Source organism: Plutella xylostella, chromosome 20 (assembly GCF_932276165.1).
Source record: "Plutella xylostella chromosome 20, ilPluXylo3.1, whole genome shotgun sequence".
NCBI classification, from domain to species: Eukaryota; Metazoa; Arthropoda; class Insecta; order Lepidoptera; family Plutellidae; genus Plutella; species Plutella xylostella.
In genome coordinates, this window is record NC_064000.1 from 2102091 (window position 1) to 2121184 (window position 19094).

The 19094-nt window shown below is 37.8% G+C and overlaps 1 protein-coding gene across 1 annotated transcript; it reads left to right on the plus strand.

Annotated features, from left to right (window-relative positions):
* Window positions 1-126: 126 nt before the first annotated feature.
* LOC119691673 (SH3 domain-binding protein 5) lies at window positions 127-14850 on the plus strand. Its single transcript, XM_048628308.1, has 10 exons — window positions 127-476; window positions 938-1129; window positions 1494-1568; window positions 2070-2180; window positions 2732-2853; window positions 4098-4279; window positions 4667-4824; window positions 11066-11291; window positions 11842-11971; window positions 12181-14850. Exons 1-10 carry the CDS (start codon window positions 426-428, stop codon window positions 12311-12313), a joined length of 1380 nt encoding a protein of 459 aa, XP_048484265.1. The 5' UTR covers window positions 127-425; the 3' UTR covers window positions 12314-14850.
* Window positions 14851-19094: the final 4244 nt, after the last annotated feature.

Sequence of the window (19094 nt, forward strand, 5' to 3'; positions counted from 1 at the left end):
TTTGGGACAGTTCGTGCCAGATCGCTTTCGTACGTCTGAAAGCTGAAGGTCAGTCCAAGGTTAGAGGTAGTCCGATAGTTTGAACAGCGTAGTGTACATTCCTTACCCTTAAGTCGCGGCTGACAGCCGGGTCCAAAAGCCGTGTCCGCTAGTGTGTCGGCGGCTTCACTATCGATATCCCAGAATAAGGATAAAATGTACACAGATTTGGTGTAGTGTATGTGTACAATAGTGTCAACTGTCAAATATCTATCTGTCATGTCATCTGTCAAACCCTGGAACAATAGTAAATCCGCTGGAGGTGGTAAATTGATGGTGTCTTTTTTGTTTTATGGGATATCTATTGTAAATCTCAAGCAATTAAACACAATAGGTCATCATATTGAATGTAACTTTGGTTACAATGGTCATGATTTAATATAAAAATGAACGACAGTGGAACTGAAAGTACAGAAGCCTTGGATCCTAGAGTTCAGGTGACAAAAATCAATATAACTTGAACTTTTAAGTTTGCGAACTATACAGAAGAGTATTATAATGAACGGTAGCTCTTTCCTATAATAAAGCAAGTGATTTCAATCACACTGATTAAACCTACCGATATTAATTTCGAAAAATTATGTGCCTTTTTTTACGTTTGCCGGCAGAATCGGAGCTTACATAACTTTACTTTAGTTTTTGTTTATCATAAAAGTTTCTCGTTGATACCAATCACCTATACCGATTGGAAAAAAAAATGTTTAGTAGTCACCTTTACATGTTGATATGCAAAATCTTATAAATTATATTTATTATCAAATAATTTTATTGAAAATGGCTAATTAAATAATATTATTATAATTCTATAATATGCTTCTACTACAAAATCATATATTTATAATATAATTTTAGGCTGCTATGCTTATTTAAACACTAAATAAATAACAAATAATTTCAGATAGAACTAGAGCGTCTTAACTCAGCGACAGATGAGATAAACCGCTTGGAAGTTGAGTTAGATGAAGCGCGGCTCCAGTTCCGGAGACTGGTGGCCGAGGGCCACCTCCGCTTCCAACAGCTGACCAAGAAGCTCGGCACCAGCGTGCACAAAGCCCGGCCATACTATGAGGCCAGGTTTAGGGCTAACATTGTAAGTATGTTAAGAAATACATTATACTAAAACCTGATTAGGTTACACTGGATGTAATAATATTTGTTTGCACAATACACTTCATTTTTATATACCATACCTATTTACAAATTTTCTGTATCAAAAGACAACTTTGAACAATTCTGTCAATACATACATGAGTTTGAAATTAGAACAGTTAAAATTTTGAAATTACCTTATTTTAATAATATGTTGTTGTGTTAATTATTTAATAAAAAATATACAAAGACGTGATTTGACTTCTTACTGCACATATGACATTGCAGAGGTATTCACAAACTTCAATCATTCCTTCATATCTTACGCTGCAATAAGTATTTAACTTTAATGTAATAATTTGCAGACATCACAAGAGCTGCATGCAGCTAACCTGGTATATGACAAAGCTAACAGTGCACACTCGGCCGCCAGAGAAATGGTATGTATTTACTCACACTGCTCCAGTAATATGCATGTACTCTGTACCACTTAATTCTACAAAGACTTGCTGGTAAACTACTCTTTTGCTGTGCATTTAATGTACATTTATGGCCTGTTTCAAAGTGTCTGGATAATGGCTACCTGTGGTATAGAAGTACAATTATATGATACTTACAGAGGATTTTTTCACCCCATGATAATACGCCCTACCAGATTTAAAGTGAAATGTAGAACCAACTGCAACTTGGCGGCGCAATTGAAAAAAATATACATAAATTTCGTTTGAAAGAGTATCCTTACACTTCACCTTAAGTTGAGAAAGCTTTCTTATACTAATTACAACAGACATCTTTTATACTACATACCACAAATGCTCAATCTTTTGACTAGTTTTTGACACGCACAGTACGTACACTTGGAAAGTCTAGTATAATAGATGTCTGTGCTAATTATTGCTGTGTCTCCCTATGTTACCTAGTCATGTCTGTTCCATCTCCAGGTGTTCCTAGCGGAGCAGGGGCTGGCGCGGCTGGCGGAGGGCGGCGAGGTGGTCACGCTGGACCCCGCCTGGCAGGAGATGCTCAACCACGCCACCGCCAGGGTCAACCAGGTATAATCACTATCAATAGCGAGAAAACCATAAAGCTAATTACAGATGGCGCCTTACGCGACTGTGCCTCATTCCCCAGTTCTAATTGTCTTGTTTCAGTCGCCAGTTTTTCTATTTGTTATTGGTCAGAACCTGAACCACACACTCGATAGTGCTGCCAAAGTTTCACTTGGTTTTCTTCCCCATTATACTAATCCGAGATTTAGACTGACTTCGTAGTTACAGTTACCCATGCTTCGTCATCCATATTGAAAATGCGCACAAAACATCCCAAACTGTCTAGTTGAAAATCGTGTTGCCAAATACCACAAAATCATACGGAAATTAATGAATTAATAGGTGGTTTTGAGTTTGACAAGGTAGAAATGTGTATAGCTTAATATTAACTAGACTACCAACATCACTACATACGCGCATTTCAAAATATCGATCATCATAGTCAATCAACGTCATCCTCTACGAATAAATTAACCGTTCCTAGTACAAGTACCTATTTTTTGTCAGTTGTGTTACTTCGGTTCCCAACAAACATTCTACTCTACACCCCCCAGGCGGAAGCAGACCGCGCGGCGGCCACCATCACACAGCGCTCGCGGCAGGCGACCCATCGCGCCGCCGCCGCGCTCGTGCAGCAGCTGCAGGCCAACCTGAAGAGACACATCGCCAAGTCCAGGTGGGACGAGTGTCATGTGTGCAAGTATGGATTTGGAGAGTTGGATGTTGTAGAGTTTGGTTTGAGCGTTAGATTGCTCTTATTCGTACTTTATTACGATAGAAGGAATGAATTTGAAGAGTTCAATAGCTTTTGCAGTGGTAGGACTTTTATTACTTTGCTAGATCTAGCAAAAAAGGTAGGAAATACTTTGACACTTCGAGTGTAGTATGTGTAGTTGTGGATTTGGCGAGTTGAATAGTTAGTTGAATGTTGTACAGTGGTAGGAAATGCTCTCATTCCTACGTTCTTTATTTGTGAATTTGAAAATGTCTATAGATTTTTATCTTGAATATAGTCTATTCGTTATCGGCTGGTCTTAATTATTTAAGTACATAGATAAATGTAAAAAATACAAAGAAAACATTGCACGGAGAGACCTATGCATGGATGTCCAGCAGCGAACATAGATTGGCTTTTATTTTTCCAGCGATCCAGCTTTTCTTAGTATTTAGTCAGTAAAATTTCAAAGTAAATGCAATGTAGTATAGCTTTAGCTTATGAATAAGTAATTTTCATCTTAACCCCCGTTTTCTACACTCTATTCTAATAAACTATGTACATTCTTGATACTTTCTGTAAAAAGATTATGATTATGTTGCATCTTAAAACTTTAAACTAACATTTCAAGTCTTAGAATGATGTATAACACCAGAAAAGCACGCAAAAATTAAGCCAAAAACTGTTACTATAACAATTTTCAATAAACACCTTTTCTGGAGTCATTCTGAGTTCAAAGAGCTAATAGTAGACCTAATAGCAATTTCATTTTTGTAGGTAGAACTGTTTGACCCACTTCGCTTGTTTGGTTGCACACTGATTTTTCTTCCGCAGGCCGCCATAGCAGACCGGGCCACTGACAATTTGGTACCTATTTTATTTAATTCTCTCACTTGCTTATTAATTTTCACTTTTTAGTTTTGCTTCCGTAGTTTTAATAGCATGCTTTAGTCTTATTAATATTAATATCAATAATTTTAAATTAATTGTTGAATTGGTTGTGACAACGAATATAAATGATAATGAAATCAACACATTCTGATGTTTTTCGTTTTCCTCGTGTTGGCATCTTTAAGTATCTCAAATAATAATTATTGTCCTAAAATAACAATATATTGAAATACAAAAGGTTTAGTAACATTTCCTCTATTCAACCAAAACCAAATCTCTCCCCACCCTAAAACCTTAACAAACCTATCTTCCAGGCCATATTTCGAAGAGAAAGCGCGCCTCAACACCGCCCTAGAAGCGCAGAAAGCCAAGATTCAAACCCTGGAGCAGCAAGTGGCGGAGTCCAAGCAGAAGTACTCCAGTGCACTGAGGAACCTCGAGAGAATCTCCGATGAAATACACAAGCATAGGTCTAGGAGACAGTCCACTAAGAATGGTGAGCTTTTGACATATTTTTAAGTGTAGACTGTAAGGGATTAAAATAATGTACATACATGCATAGGTACATATAATATTCACGACTGTAATCCCCGAAGGAGTAATCAGAGGTGACAAGTGAGCCTCGCTTATCGCTGTACATTATTTGTACTCACGTCATAGGTCATAAACGTTTTTAGAATGAGTGCAAAGTACACATGTATTTAGATTCGAGATGTTTTCCTCACGATTTTTTCCTTCACCCGAGAACGTAGTTTAATTATCTCGTACTTAAATTCCATGTTTATAGAATGGTACCTACATGATAGGATTAGAACCACGGCTTCACGAATGAGAGCGAGAGAGAAATAATTAACTTAGTATATTTCTCCCGTCCACCCGCCAGACATCAAGCACCCAGCGCCTCTAGAACCACAAAACCTCGACGAGCTCTGCCAGGCCGACGACTCGATGGACGCGAGCGTGCGCGCGTGGCTGCGGCGCGTGCACAGCGGCGACGAGACGTGGACCGAGATCGACCTGGACTACTCGAGCCCCGAGGAGGTGAGTTTGTGACATGGACTGAGACCGAACTGGACTAGATCGAGTAGAGCCCCGAGGAGGTGTGTGTGTGTGTGTGTGTGTGTGTGTGTGTGTGTGTGTGTGTATGAGTCCTGGACCGAGATCGACCTGGACTACTCGAGCCCTGAGGAGGTGCGTGCGTGTGTGTGTGTGTGTGTGGGTGGTCTGAAAAGTTTCCGACCTCAACATGAGGATGGCAACACACATCAATTAAAGTCAGGGAATGTAATGGTGCCATGGAAGTAATAATACAACAGGAATGCGCCCAAATGATTGACTCACCAAAATGATGCAAACAAAAATAGACCTAACGAATTCACCTTAAGATTTATATTTGAAGTAAAAGAGGCCGCGAGCCGATAGAGAGGGTTACCACAGAGCCCTTCCTCTCTTTCTAACAATTGCCAGGATTTAGTTGTGTAAACTTTAGTAGATTATGTACGAAGAGAGCTATGCAAAAAAAATATTAAATTAACTCATAGACTACTGTATATCATATCATTTTCAAAAACAAATTTATAATAAATCATTATAAACATGTAATTTTAATGAAATATTTGTTATTTGTATGAATAATAATTTCATAAAAAATATTGGTAGTTTTTCTAAATACTTTACGACAAGACCGAAGTTGTCAAGATGACGGATGACGTTTATACTATTGTGATTAGACGTTATAGTTAGGGTGACCATTCATTCGTACTTTTGAATCACTTTCCATTGATTAGGACCTGTTTCATTCAACTTTTTGTTTTATTTTATACCTAAGTATCATTAGGTATTATTGTGGCTGTTATCTTACTCGTATAAGGCTGGTAAAGAGTTATGAGCTGTTGATTTTTTTGGTGATAGATATGAGTATTATAAGATAATTTATCAAGCTTAAAACCGGCGGAAGCACTTAGGTTGAGATATTTTTTTTGAAATCTTTTAAGCGCCCGCTTCTCACGCCAGAGATGCGGGTATCGAATCCCGGCGCTGACATGTACTTACCAATGAGTTCTTTGAATTTAAGTACGATATATACCGAGACACTAAATTGAATATTTTTTATTTTACTGCTCTCGTTAATTTAATAAAAAAATGTAAAGATCGGCTCTTCGACGAATTAATGACGTCATTGGCTTCCGTGCAGCCGTTGACGTCATCAAAATCGTGACTCAGTGAATATTTACACTTTAGATTGACAGAAGTGATATTGAACATTTTTATTCTCTTTGGTTGAAACTTTAACCTTGCGGAGCGTATTGAAGGACAGATTTAATTTAATTTAATAAGGTACCTACTGACCCCACAGAAAATAGAATAGAATAGTAACGTGTAAATAAAGAAGATCCAATAAATACATTGTATTATACTTATTATAAAAATGTGTGTTGTTTGATTTCTTATTATTTACGTCAATCCTAACTCTTTAATTAAAACCAGTTCATCTTAGTAGAATTTGGTAAAAAGACAGATTGTTGTTGCTAGTTCAAACCTTGGCAATATCTAATTGATATGGAATAAAAACATATCAATATTACATTGCACTTTGCGCTGCAACAACATATCTATACAAATTTTACCTTCACCCCATTTGTTTACTCAATTGTCATATCACCAAAATACATTCGTACCTACATTGCAATCGAATTATTCGAATAATAGGTGACTTTGAGACCATCGACACCTATTCGCGACATGATAGATTAGAAGTGATGTCTCATGAATTTCCTAAAATTATGGTCACCAAAAATAGAAAGAGATGGAGGGCTCCGTGCTGACTATCTTTGTCGGCTCGTTTTTTTGGTGCAGTGCGCATTCCTGTTGTATTATTACTTCCATGAATGGTGCATCTTTTGACAACAACACTTCAAAGTTTCAGCCATTTTTGACGCGCGGTTTTTATTTGACAGTCGCTTGAGTGAGTCGATCTTGAAGTCGAAAATCTTTGTCCTCCGAGCGCAGTTTTTTGTTGAGGAAACAGAAAGAAGTCGCTTGGGGCTAGATCTGGTGAGTAAGGTGGATGGTCAAGCAGTTCAAACCGTAATTCATGGATTTTCGCCATGGCAACCGTTGAAGTGTGAGACGGGGCGTTGTCTTGGTGAAACAAAATTTTCTTTTTCTGCAAATGAGGCCACTCACATCGACTCACTCAAGCGACTGTCATATAAAAACCGCGCGTCAAAAATGGCTGAAACTTTGAAGTGTTGCTGTCAAAAGATGCACCATTACATTCCCTGACTTTAATTGATGTGTGCTACCATCTTCACGTTGAGGTCGGAAACTTTTCAGACTACCTACGTATGTGTGTTTATGTATCCCGGACGAGCCCCCAAAATTTGTGGGATTGGTGGTCAAGAACAAACACTTTTGGGTACAGTTTAAGTACCGAAGCTTTATTTTAAACTCTTTAAAATGTTATTAAATAGCAACGCGCCTAATCAGTCTTCCATCTTTTTTTCGTCTCCTTCATTCTGTCTCGCTCTTCCGGTCCTTTCACTCACTCACCTTACGTTCCTTTCTACTCAAATCATAACGTTCCATTCTCACATCCCACACTCGGCCATCCTGAAGCAAAGGCTGCCCTCAGCCTTTCATACTTTAACAGTCATATACCGTTACAGAAAACAGTCTTATAAATTTATAGAACAGAGTCTTATACAGTAATAGAAAACAGTCTTTTACAATAACAAAAACAATGATACCTTTAAACATAACATGTTAAAACATATTTTACTCTTAATAAAACAAAACAAAATTAACTTTGTGTAATATAAGTTACACTTGAACATAAAAGTTACAACATAACAGTTACTTGAACATACCTTGAACTTGTAAACCTTAAAGTTACACATCCTATTCTTATTCTAATAATACTATCCTATCATACATCAACTCAACTTATACTTTACTTGCATACTTAAATCTTTACTTCTTTCATTCATCTCTGTAAAACAACCTTACTCACCTAGACCTTCCTCCGAGTCATTAGTAGGCCATGGTTTCATGTAGTCACTACTACTACTAGTATTTATTGGACCCTCTTTTGATAAATCTATCTTTTCCACATTGTAACGGTCGTTTCGTTTCACTTTTGTTACTCGATATGGTCCTAGATACTTCGGCTTGAGCTTCATACTGGTACCAAATTGTGTCCTCTTTATGGCCCCAATGTCACCTTCCTTATATTTATTACTATCTTTCCTTTTCTTATTATACTGTTGCTGGTTTTCTTGTTGAACCTTTAATATTTGCTGTTTCGCTTGCTGCCGGAGGTCTACTCTTTCTTGATTAAAATTTTCTCTTTCTTCTTGCAATATTAAGTCGTAGATTTCTATATCTTCTTTGCATCTCATCTTTGTGCCAACAAGCAATTCAAATGGGCTTGTATTGATACTTCTTTGGAATGTGCTGTTCAGAGCCATCTGTACACGGCTTACATGCTTATACCATAGTCCTGGCTCTGCGATAGACATCTTTGTAAGAACAGCTATCAGAGTTCGGTGAACTCTCTCGACTTGTCCGTTCGCCCGTGGAACTCCAGTGGTTATCAACACATGCTGTATCTCTTCTCTTTCACAGTATTCTTTGAAGTCATGACTGGTGAAGCAGGATCCTCTGTCTGTAATATAACGACGTGGATTTCCAAATGTCTGCTGCAGAATGAGTAGCTTATCAATCGTCTCAGCACTTGTTGTTCCTTTGGTTGGAAATAGCCATACAAACTTGGTGAAACCGTCTATGACAGTTAATATGTAGTTATACTTCTTCTTAGTCTCCAGGAATGGTCCAATATGGTCACAGTGCAGAGTGTCCAATGGTAGACCGCCTTTTTCAATGCTGTTCAGAAATCCTTCCTGTTTACCTTCCTTCTTTGTTGCTAAAAGGCAGGGAATACAACCCACAATGAAATCCTCAATCTTCTTGTTAACATTCTTCATGTAATAGTCTTTATTTAGCAACTCTAGCATTTTCCTCTTCCCAAAATGTCCTCGCTCATGTATTTTCTTAATGATGTCATGCTCCATACTTCTGGGTATTACTAAACATTTATCTTCTCCTTTATACAGCATACCATTATCTAACATGTAGTCCTCGTATGGTTTTTCTTTTAGAATGTTCATGATTGCATTCAGTCCATCGTCTTGTTGCTGTGCTTGTCTTATCTGTTCGCTGACATTTGTCACACATGCTATGCGGCTCAATGCATCTGTGTGCCTCATCTTGCTGCCTGGTCGGTGCTCAATCTCATAATCATATTCATCCAATAGCAAGACCCATCTTGCCACTCTGGTTGTCAAATCCTTCTTCTTTAAGGTTAGTTCGAACGCCTGACAATCTGTAACAATCTTAAAGTGTGATCCATACAAGTAGTGCCTGAACTTCTTTACTCCTTCTACTATGGCTAGAGCCTCCAACTCATAGCTTGAGTATTTCTTCTCTGCGTCATTCGTCTTTTTGCTCATATAGTGAACTGGGTGAAGTCCATCGTCATATCTTTGCAGAAGAATTGCTGAGTATGCAATACAGGAAGCGTCTGTGTGCAGTTCTATTGGTAATGTTGGGTTAAATATCTTTAGAACTGGTTGGCTACTCAGTTTTCCCTTCAGCACGTTGAATGCCACTCTCTGCTCTTCACCAAATTCAAATTCTTTGTCCTTCTTTAACAACTCTGTTAGCGGCATGGCAATCTGAGCATAGTTTTCTATGTACTTGCGGAAATACGACGTCAGTCCCACAAAGCTATGCAACTGCTTTACAGTTCGAGGTTCTGGATACTTCATAACAGCATCAGTCTTGTCAGGTGAAGGTCGCACTTCTCCATTTCCAATCACATGACCAAGATACTCCACTTCACGGCATAACAGCTTTGCCTTCTTCCAGTTGATTTGGAGTCCATACTCCTCGGCTACAGCTAGTACTTCTTTAAGTCTTTCGATACCCTCTTTCTCATCAGCAGCTGGAATTAACAAATCGTCAATAAATATCACAACTTTATTCTCGGCTATCAGTTTCATGAAGATGATTGACACAAATCGCATGAAATACTTTGGGCATATTGACAATCCAAAGGGAGCACGCAAGAATTCATACTGTCCTTGATGAGTTACAAAGGCTGTGTACTTCACCGATGATGGCTCGACCCTTAAATGAAAAAATCCATCCTTTAAATCAATCACACTGTATACATATTGCGGCGTCCAACTGAATATTTCAGAGTTGTCTTCGATGTCCTCGGCCCATTTTGTTGACGAGTAGGTGTCGTCTTCGCCGTCGAATTTATTCAGATTCAACATCCCGTCGAGGTACGTAGCCGTCGGATCCGTGGTGGTCGTCGTCGTGGTCGTCCTTTCTCTGCCGGTCATTTTGGTTTTGTCGTCGTAAAAACACAAAATGAAAAATTTTCGTCTTCGTCTTGTTGGTTAGGGCACGTGCTTCGTCGTTGCGTCGTCCGTCGTTTTTCTGTTTTTGACCAAATCCCGGACGAGCCCCCAAAATTTGTGGGATCGGTGGTCAAGAACAAACACTTTTAGATACAGTTTAAGTACCGAAGCTTTATTTTAAAGATAAAGATAAAGATAAAGAAACATTTATTCGACACATAGACAGCAACAACAACAAAAAGAAAAAGACAGACTTAAAGAAAAGAAATACATATACAAGATAACAAGGCCAAAAAAAATAATAATAAAAATTTAACATGAGGCAAAAAAACAAAAATACAGGCAAAATATAAAACAATAACACAACGGGTTGCTGTCCGGAGTGTCGAAACGGCACCAGCTCAGCATGAGCTGTGGACAGTAAGGCCACAGCGCTGATTTTCAGCTGGCCCTTTTTATTATATATTATAATATATATATATAATAATATTAATAACATTTTAAACTCTTTAAAATGTTATTACAACAACAACGCGCCTAATCAGTCTTCCATCTTTTTTTCGTCTCCTTCATTCTGTCTCGCTCTTCCGGTCCTTTCACTCACTCACCTTACGTTCCTTTCTACTCAAATCATAACGTTCCATTCTCACATCCCACATATATGTGTGTGTGTGTGTGTGAGAACGGTGGCAGGAACAATAGTGATAAAGATGTCCACAAGATAATAGCCGAGTTTTTATGCTGACCTAATAGGGGCCGCTTTTATGATCCGTAGTCAAACAAGCGAGTATAGTTTGATAGACCCAGTATGCCAATTTGGACCACTGACCTAATCTACCAAAAACTCATTCCAGATGAGCTTCGAAAAATGCTCCCTCCGCCCGCTCTCCCCTCCCTCCACGTCCCCCTCCCCCCCCTCCGCCCCGCGCTCCCCTTGCGCCGCCAGCCACGTGTCGGCGGCGTCCCCGCGGCGCATCATCGCGAGCGCGCGCGCCGCCGCCCCGCGCGCGGACCCTCGCCGGCCCAGCCTCGACGCGCTGCTGACGAATACTGCCGGGAAGGTCAAGGATATGTTTCAAGGTCAGTTGTTGTAGGTTTTAGGGTGGAATTCTAACAGTGAGCTTCAAAATAGGTGTTGCGCTTTTAATTTCTATAGGAGGTAATTTTGACAGTGGTCAGTTTTGTAAATTATAGGGTTGATTTTTTTAAGTGAGCGTCCCGAAAGTATGTGTTTCTAATTTGTACAGGGTGGAATATTATCAGTGAGGTTACCAAAAGTAGGTGTTTCTAATTTGTACAGTGAGGATTTTGTCGGTGAGCTTTGCAAATTTTGTAGGTGTTTTAATTTGTCCAGAATGTAATTTGATGAGTAAAGCTCACGTTGGTACTGTATAAAAGTACTACAAGTGTATAACCTTCGAGAAGTGCTCCCTCCGCCCCCTCTCCACGTCCTCCACCTCTCCGATTTAGAAAAAGCCGGTAAGGTTCGTATTACCTCGCTTCGCTCGGCCTTCCAGGTTTTAGAACGTGACTCACTTCGCTCGGCTCTTTGGGATTCAGAAAATACCATAATTTATTATGTTGTTGTCTATGTATCAACGATATAAATGTTACTCATTTCCTTCCCCAGGTTTCTCTCTATTCGGCGAGCGCCGCGGCTCGGAGTCGGCCCCGCGCACCCCGCGCCGCGCGCCCTCCCCCCGCGGAGACCGCTCGTCTACTGAGGATGAGCGGTTCAGTGATACTGATAGTCTGGCCAGGTGGGTGCAGTGGAGTTCATGAGAGATGACGGAAATTGCGACCCCATGGATGGAGAGATAAATAGCGGCCCAACGGCATAGCCCGGTCCAATGGCGTCGCTTACCAAAATTACCGACTTTGTCTATTAACCAGTTTAATCCCCCCTCTTAATCCACTACCTACTTTTACACTACCTACACCAGATAACTAACTCGCTTCTCCATTCCAGCATGGAGATGCTGACGGACGACCAGATAGCTTCCCTCATGCTGGACGCTCAACTAGAAGCAGTCTGCGAGCGACTGGCCGGCGTCAGAGCAGACAAGTCTCCAGTAGAACCACCCAATGGGGAGCGATATTGAACCTGCAGGGGGTAAGCTGGAGATCTCATTGGCAGGTGGAGCGCCGGTGGCCCCGCCCATCGGTGTTGTGGTGTTGTGATTGGTCGGTATAGCTTAGCCTAATGTGTTGACAATGATGGCGGTATTCAACTTTAAGGGCTGGGTCTAAGGTTGAAATGAATCGACAAATGGTCGTTGTTGAGTTGTAGGGCATTTTGATTGATTCAATGATATTATACTGAAATGCGCGGAGGCTAAGGCTGTGTGTTAGTTGATGGACAGATAATTCTGATGATATAATAATGGTTGTTTTAACCCCTAACTAACGCATGCGGGGAAATCGTGAAAAGTCTCAAATTTATTGTTTATTTATTGTTGATAGGTTTTTCCCGCAAGCTTCGCTTCGCGTTTAAGGCTTTTCCCGTTTAAATATTGAATAATGCTACCTAAACTAGTACCCAACAAACTATACCGTGGCTCCTTGATAAGATTCACATACTTTTGCCATCAATGTTTGGGGATTTTACATTTGTTGTTGATTACGAACGCAACTGTTACATAAGTGTCGCCGCACACGAGCCACCGGCCACAGCCACAAACGTCGCCACGAGAAGCTTTTGTAGGGAAACGATTTGTAGCGTGTGGCCGCCACCGGCGTCAACCGTTCATATAAAGTGTACGAAAATTACAGGAAATATGCCAGTGGCGGCGTTTTGTGGTTTGTGGCCGGTGGCCCGTGTGCGGGGACACTAAGATGTACTTAGTTAGCACAAGTTTTAGCCAGTTATTTATTAATCACATGTTAACTTGTAATAAAATAATAATAGTCGTACATAATCAATTAAAATGTAGTCTGATTTTAATCTAAATGCAATAACGTGTGTGAGTGATATTAAGCCTTATGACGAGGACTGTAAAGTACATTATGATTAGAAATGTATAGCCGATAGCAGAAAATTTGGAGTAAAGTTAGTTATAATAAAGTTAAATCACAATAACTATCGATTGTACCTATAAAATGAATTCTAAAAACGTAAGTACACTATTAATAATTGTTGTCACAGCTAGTTTTTTGTGTTTTTAATAGGAACATTACTTAATACATAAATGGAGAGTACAACAAAATCATTTATGTCAGTATTATGACGACTATTTTTACCCAACACTTGCCTAGAAGTCAGCATAGTATATCCCCAAAAATAATAAGAACATCTAACTATCATTAAGAATATTCTGTAGCTATATTTTTGTGTGAAACTAATTAAAATCTACCTAAAGAGACAATATATTTTGCGCAATACGAAAAAACAATGTGGGAACTTTTTAACATATCAAGAAATAAGAAAATACTCATTGTGTATCGGTCTCTGAAAAAGCTAGCAAATTAACTTAAAAGTAAGATAAGGTTAACTCAAAAATTGTACCTATTTTCTCATTAAGTACATTCATCCGACAAATACGCTTACTTGAAAAATACAGGTTGTTGCAAAAAGGGTACACCGAGCCAAAAGGGACTAAAGGGGACATTCTGTATCTATCTCTTTTCACTTACTAATGCAAATTCGCGAAAAAATTTGATTAACCCCTTTGTTTCCTTCTTTAGACTTAGTATACCTCTTTTGCTAAACCCTGTATAAATACGTCTTGTTAAATATGGCTTGTAGTACATTTGCATATCTTCCCGTAAAATAATTGTTTCAATAATTTTGTAAAATTACCTTGTAAGATAACGTAAAAAGCAATAGTGAGAGTGCACAGTAATTTTTAACAATAAGGTTCACAGTATATAGAGAAATGCTAGATTCCAGATTTAGGACACCTAATATAGGGTGAATGAAAGATGAATAATTAATAAGTATAAAAATATTAAACAATAGTTCCTAGGTCGATATTGATAGAAATGACATTAGTAACACAAGGATTATATTATATTATAATTAATAATAGTATGTATGTATGAAGTGTAGGAAATAAAATAGACATGACAATTAATTATGTATAAAGATAACATGTTACTTGGCGGCTCTCACACTTCCACACATCTCGCTACATGTTGGGTGTATGCGTGTCCGAACGGCGTGTATCAGTCAGTGTTTGTATAGAAAACACGCACGCATACAGTACAACACAAGAAAACGCATTTACAATCCAACTATAAAGTCATAACATCAAAGAGTGCGATTTTGAAAAGACTTTTTATCATCAGAGGAAAAAAAACAGTTATTTTCTTACATATACAAACATTTTAAAAATAAAATACCGTTTGGTAACTAAAGGTAATTAAAGGATTTGTCCTATAAATATAATACATCGATTAAATACGGTCTTTAACAATTAGTTATAATCCACTTCCGTTGTCAGGACTTAGTTTTACTGTACGTGCGTTCATAATAACGCAGGGTGATGTGGAGCAGTGTGTGAACAGCCTAACATGTAAATTTTCGTTGCTTAAACAAAAACAAAGTTGCTTTCCGTATGTAAAATATTCAAAGTGGCCATGACAAAGTACAATTTATTAGTCGCCGTTATTATTGAAGAAAATAAAGCTCGAAATATCTTCAGTAGGTACAGTTCCCCAAAATTGATAAAGCGCATAGAAATCTTCGCCATTGTTCGGCAGCGGCCGTATTTCCCGAGTGCCAAAAAACGATATATATTTAGAGTGGTTAAGTGCATTTTCTTCATGCATTTTTTTTTTATTTATGTTTTTGGTGCTAAAAGAGATATTGATTTATCAGTAACTAAAATTTGAGTCGATAATTCATAATATTGTCATAATATTAAAATTTACTTCGAAAATGTTACAGTACTTTCCAAATGTCTTACTCAAGCTGGTGTTAATATGGATGAAATAAGGTTTGAATAACACAAGGTTTATATTAAAATCTCAGTTCAAAAGTATTTACAGCGCTGATCATTCACAATAATATTACAATTACAAACTTGATCTTTTGGGTGTGGCTTTATTGGCAAAGTGAAGTCTATCAATGTGACGTATATTTTATTCTTAAATGTGCCTAATAATATGGCGTCGTCAAAAATAAGTAAAGTTGAAATTAAATTTCATTTGAAAAAAATAACATGAACGATGTGTAATTGGCGTAATTGCAGCTCTTTATAATTCCACAAAAGTAATACTGATCTTGAACTTGAAACCTTTGACTGATCGGTGACAGCCACCGACCGCCCAAATCGTTTTCGATTATGTGTCACATGATATTGACTACTATTTCTTTCGAACAAGGATCAAAATGCAAGTGCTTTGTTTAAGGCTCTTGCGATTCAATGATATTGGAATAAGTAAATGATTCGGGTGTTTCCGGGAATACGACAGTTTGCGAAGATTTGCATGTGCATTATTAATATGGGAGAACTGTACCTAATAGTCTTCCAGAGGTTTTGTTTCAAATAAATAACCGATTTTAAAGAGAAACTCCAAAATATTATCTTTGAATAAGAAATGAAAGTATTATTAACGATCTCAAAGTATATATCTTAGTATAAATATTGAAAAAAAAAACATATTTATTTGAATTGCTATAGTTGAACCATTCCGAAAAGGCGAACATCAATGTTTTTTTAAACTCACTGGCACTGCTAACAAAATGACGATGTAAGCACTCTATGTTAGTATCTTTTACAAATAGGACTATGTGATATATTTGCACAAGAAGTCTAGGATATTGCATTGGAAGTAAACTAGATTATACCTACAGTCAGATTTGTTCTTATTAAAACTTCAGCTCCAAAATAAATATGTTTCTCAAACAGTAGTGTTGCCATATTCACTAAATGAATAGTGATTGAGTGATAGCCGGCGCGAAATGAATGGTTTATTAGTCACTACAAAGAAAAGAAAAAACTCAAAGTTACAAACTTATAACATGACATTAAATTAATTCAAAGAAAATTATATGATACCTCTGTTACTACGTTTAGTATTTATTTTATTTTATCAACGATACGGTAATCCTCGATTTTGAACATTAAATGCGAGTATAAATTATCCCAAAGTGAGCATTTTATGACAAAAAAATATATTTTAGTTCGTCTACCATAAAGTATTCAACCTGTAAGTCACAAAATATAAATACTTTAACTGTAAGTTCTGATAGAATAACTAAATGGCTTTAAATTGATATTGTGTTTGCTCTTGTGATATTTATTGTACAAACTTATCCATTAGATTGATTATGTATGTTAAAGCCCGTAAATCGCTAATGCACTGGAACCTTGTCAAAATGACCTGCGCCTTAGGCCGCGTTCACGACGTCAGCGGGCGGAGCGGCGGCCACAGACTAAAGTCATCATCACGATTCATTACGTCCCCACTGCTGGGGCACGGGTCTCCTTCCAATGAAGGAAGGGTTTAGGCCTAGTCCACCACGCTGGCCAAGTGCGGGTTGGTGGACCCCAACACAAGCAAGCTTGTGCTGAGAGAGTTTGTCGGGTAAGTGGGCAACCCGACTGTCAGATGTTTTCAAGCCGCCCGAAGGCCTCTGACTAGGCTTAACGACTGCTGCCGAAGCAGCAACCGGGACCCACGGCTTAACGTGCCGTCCGAAGCACGGAAGCGTCCAGAAAAGCACCACTTGAAATTGGTCACCCATCCAATGGCTGACCGTGTCAGTTGTTGCTTAACCTCAGCGATCAGTTACGATCACTGAGGCCCGCTCGACTACGGACGCAGACTAAAGTACTAGTATAATATTTATAGCAGCGACGATGCAAAGCACCAATGGGGCCTCGCCTTAACTCCTACGAATCTTACGATAGTAAGTATTGCATGCCACGAGTTAAGTCACTAAAATGGCAGCCAGATGCATTAGCCATTTGCGGCGCTTATAAGGAAGAGTTACTGAAATATTACTGTACAGGTTCAAAGCCAATGTCCCTTGAGAAAGACATTTGTTTCTAATGGAAATAAAAAAACAGGACACATTGACATATGAACGCATTACTAACGCCATGTATGGGTCTAGACAGACACGACTGCAATAGGACTGCAATTGAACTGCAATCGGAATCGGAATCGGTTTGGTTTGCAGTTCTATTGTAGTCGTGTCAACTGCATTCAAACTGCACCTGAATTGCAATTTGCAGTTGGATTGCAGTTGAAATGCGGTCCGTATGTCTAGACCCCATGATTTTAATATTTTTTTGTTGACTGTGCTTTCAGAAAGTCTCATAGTTGAGACAGTTTTTCTAAACTTCAATATATTTAATTTAACATCATCATAGGTTTCCTCCTGAGGACATTGGCTTTGATTCACACTGTACATAATAAGTATACTGAGTAAATAAGTAGGTATGTGAATGTGTACGTAATTAGTGATGTACGAATGATATTAATTGTTATTCTAGAACTTGCCTTGAAAATAAATAATATTAATCATTACATTTTAATGTTTCATTTCTGCCGTAAGATTCCATTTTATTACAAGTGTTATGGCTTGTAGTATAGTGAACGTTTGGTCTGTCGATTATAGATCTCTTAGGTATAAATTGTATCCCGTAAATAATAAAAAATAATGATAGAATGGAATAAAATAGAATAACTAAAGTTTATGCTTTGGTGGTATCAAATGAAAAGACGTGAACGTTCTTCTTATTAATTTATTTATACCTATATTATAATTATCAATAGTACAATACAATGGTTATACAACAAAGACAGTATTACTATGTACAAGGACGGAAAATCCAATATATTAACAAACAATGGAATTCTATATAAAATTAAATTAAACGAAACAGGTCAACGGTCTCAATAAATATTTTCCAAATTTATCTTTATAAAAATATTTGTTTCCTTATTTGGTTGAAATTTGGCAGGTAAATTCAGAGCACTACGATTCAGGGCCGGTTTCAGTGCTACCGTGCTACGCCGAGTCTCCTCTCAGTATATTATGTATAACACTGAAACCATCCCAAGCTTTAACTAACTAATTACATAAAAAATACTAGTCTACAAATTCGATACCACTATTATAATACCTATGTAGTAAACATACCTACAATTTAGTAGATGGTTTTATTAAAAACATGTACCTAAATAGGAATGTAGGAGTGAAACAGTTTATAAAGACTGTTGCAAAAGTTTTTGCAACACCTTTTATAGGTAATAACTAATAACAGCTGTTCCAGTTGAATTTCAGGGATACATATTGAAGGGAAGTAATTACTCTTACGCATAAACAACGCAGCTACTTCTACATCTAAAATTCACTCTATATTTACAAAAAGAAAACTTTATAATATTGTCTTAAAACATCATTGAAGTACCTATGTGATATTATGTATACCAGTAAAGACAAAACAAACAAAATATAAGTGGTATATATCTTTTAAGTTAATTTATTGCCAAATTTTGCATTGCACCACAACAACTGTGGGAGGATGTACAACATCTTTCGGCGTTGGACCACAACACAACTGTACACATTGGACCACTAAATACTGAACTTACTGGACCACAACATAACAGTGGCCATTGGGCCACAACCACAACACAACTTTACACGTTGAAAATTTCAATTATTATTTGTTTGTGTCTGTTCTAGTTCAAACATCACACCTATGTACCCCAATGTATAAAACTAGCTTTCTCCTATTTAATATACACAATTCATATCACAAATATTAATTGAGCATAATAACATGTTTTTTTTACGTTCCTACATAACAAAACATCTAATGAACTACAAAGCAATCACGTTATATAGACAATTTTTTAATTAGTTTTATTTTAAACAAAGTGCTATGTAATAACAACTGCTGAAAAATCATAAATAACAAATAA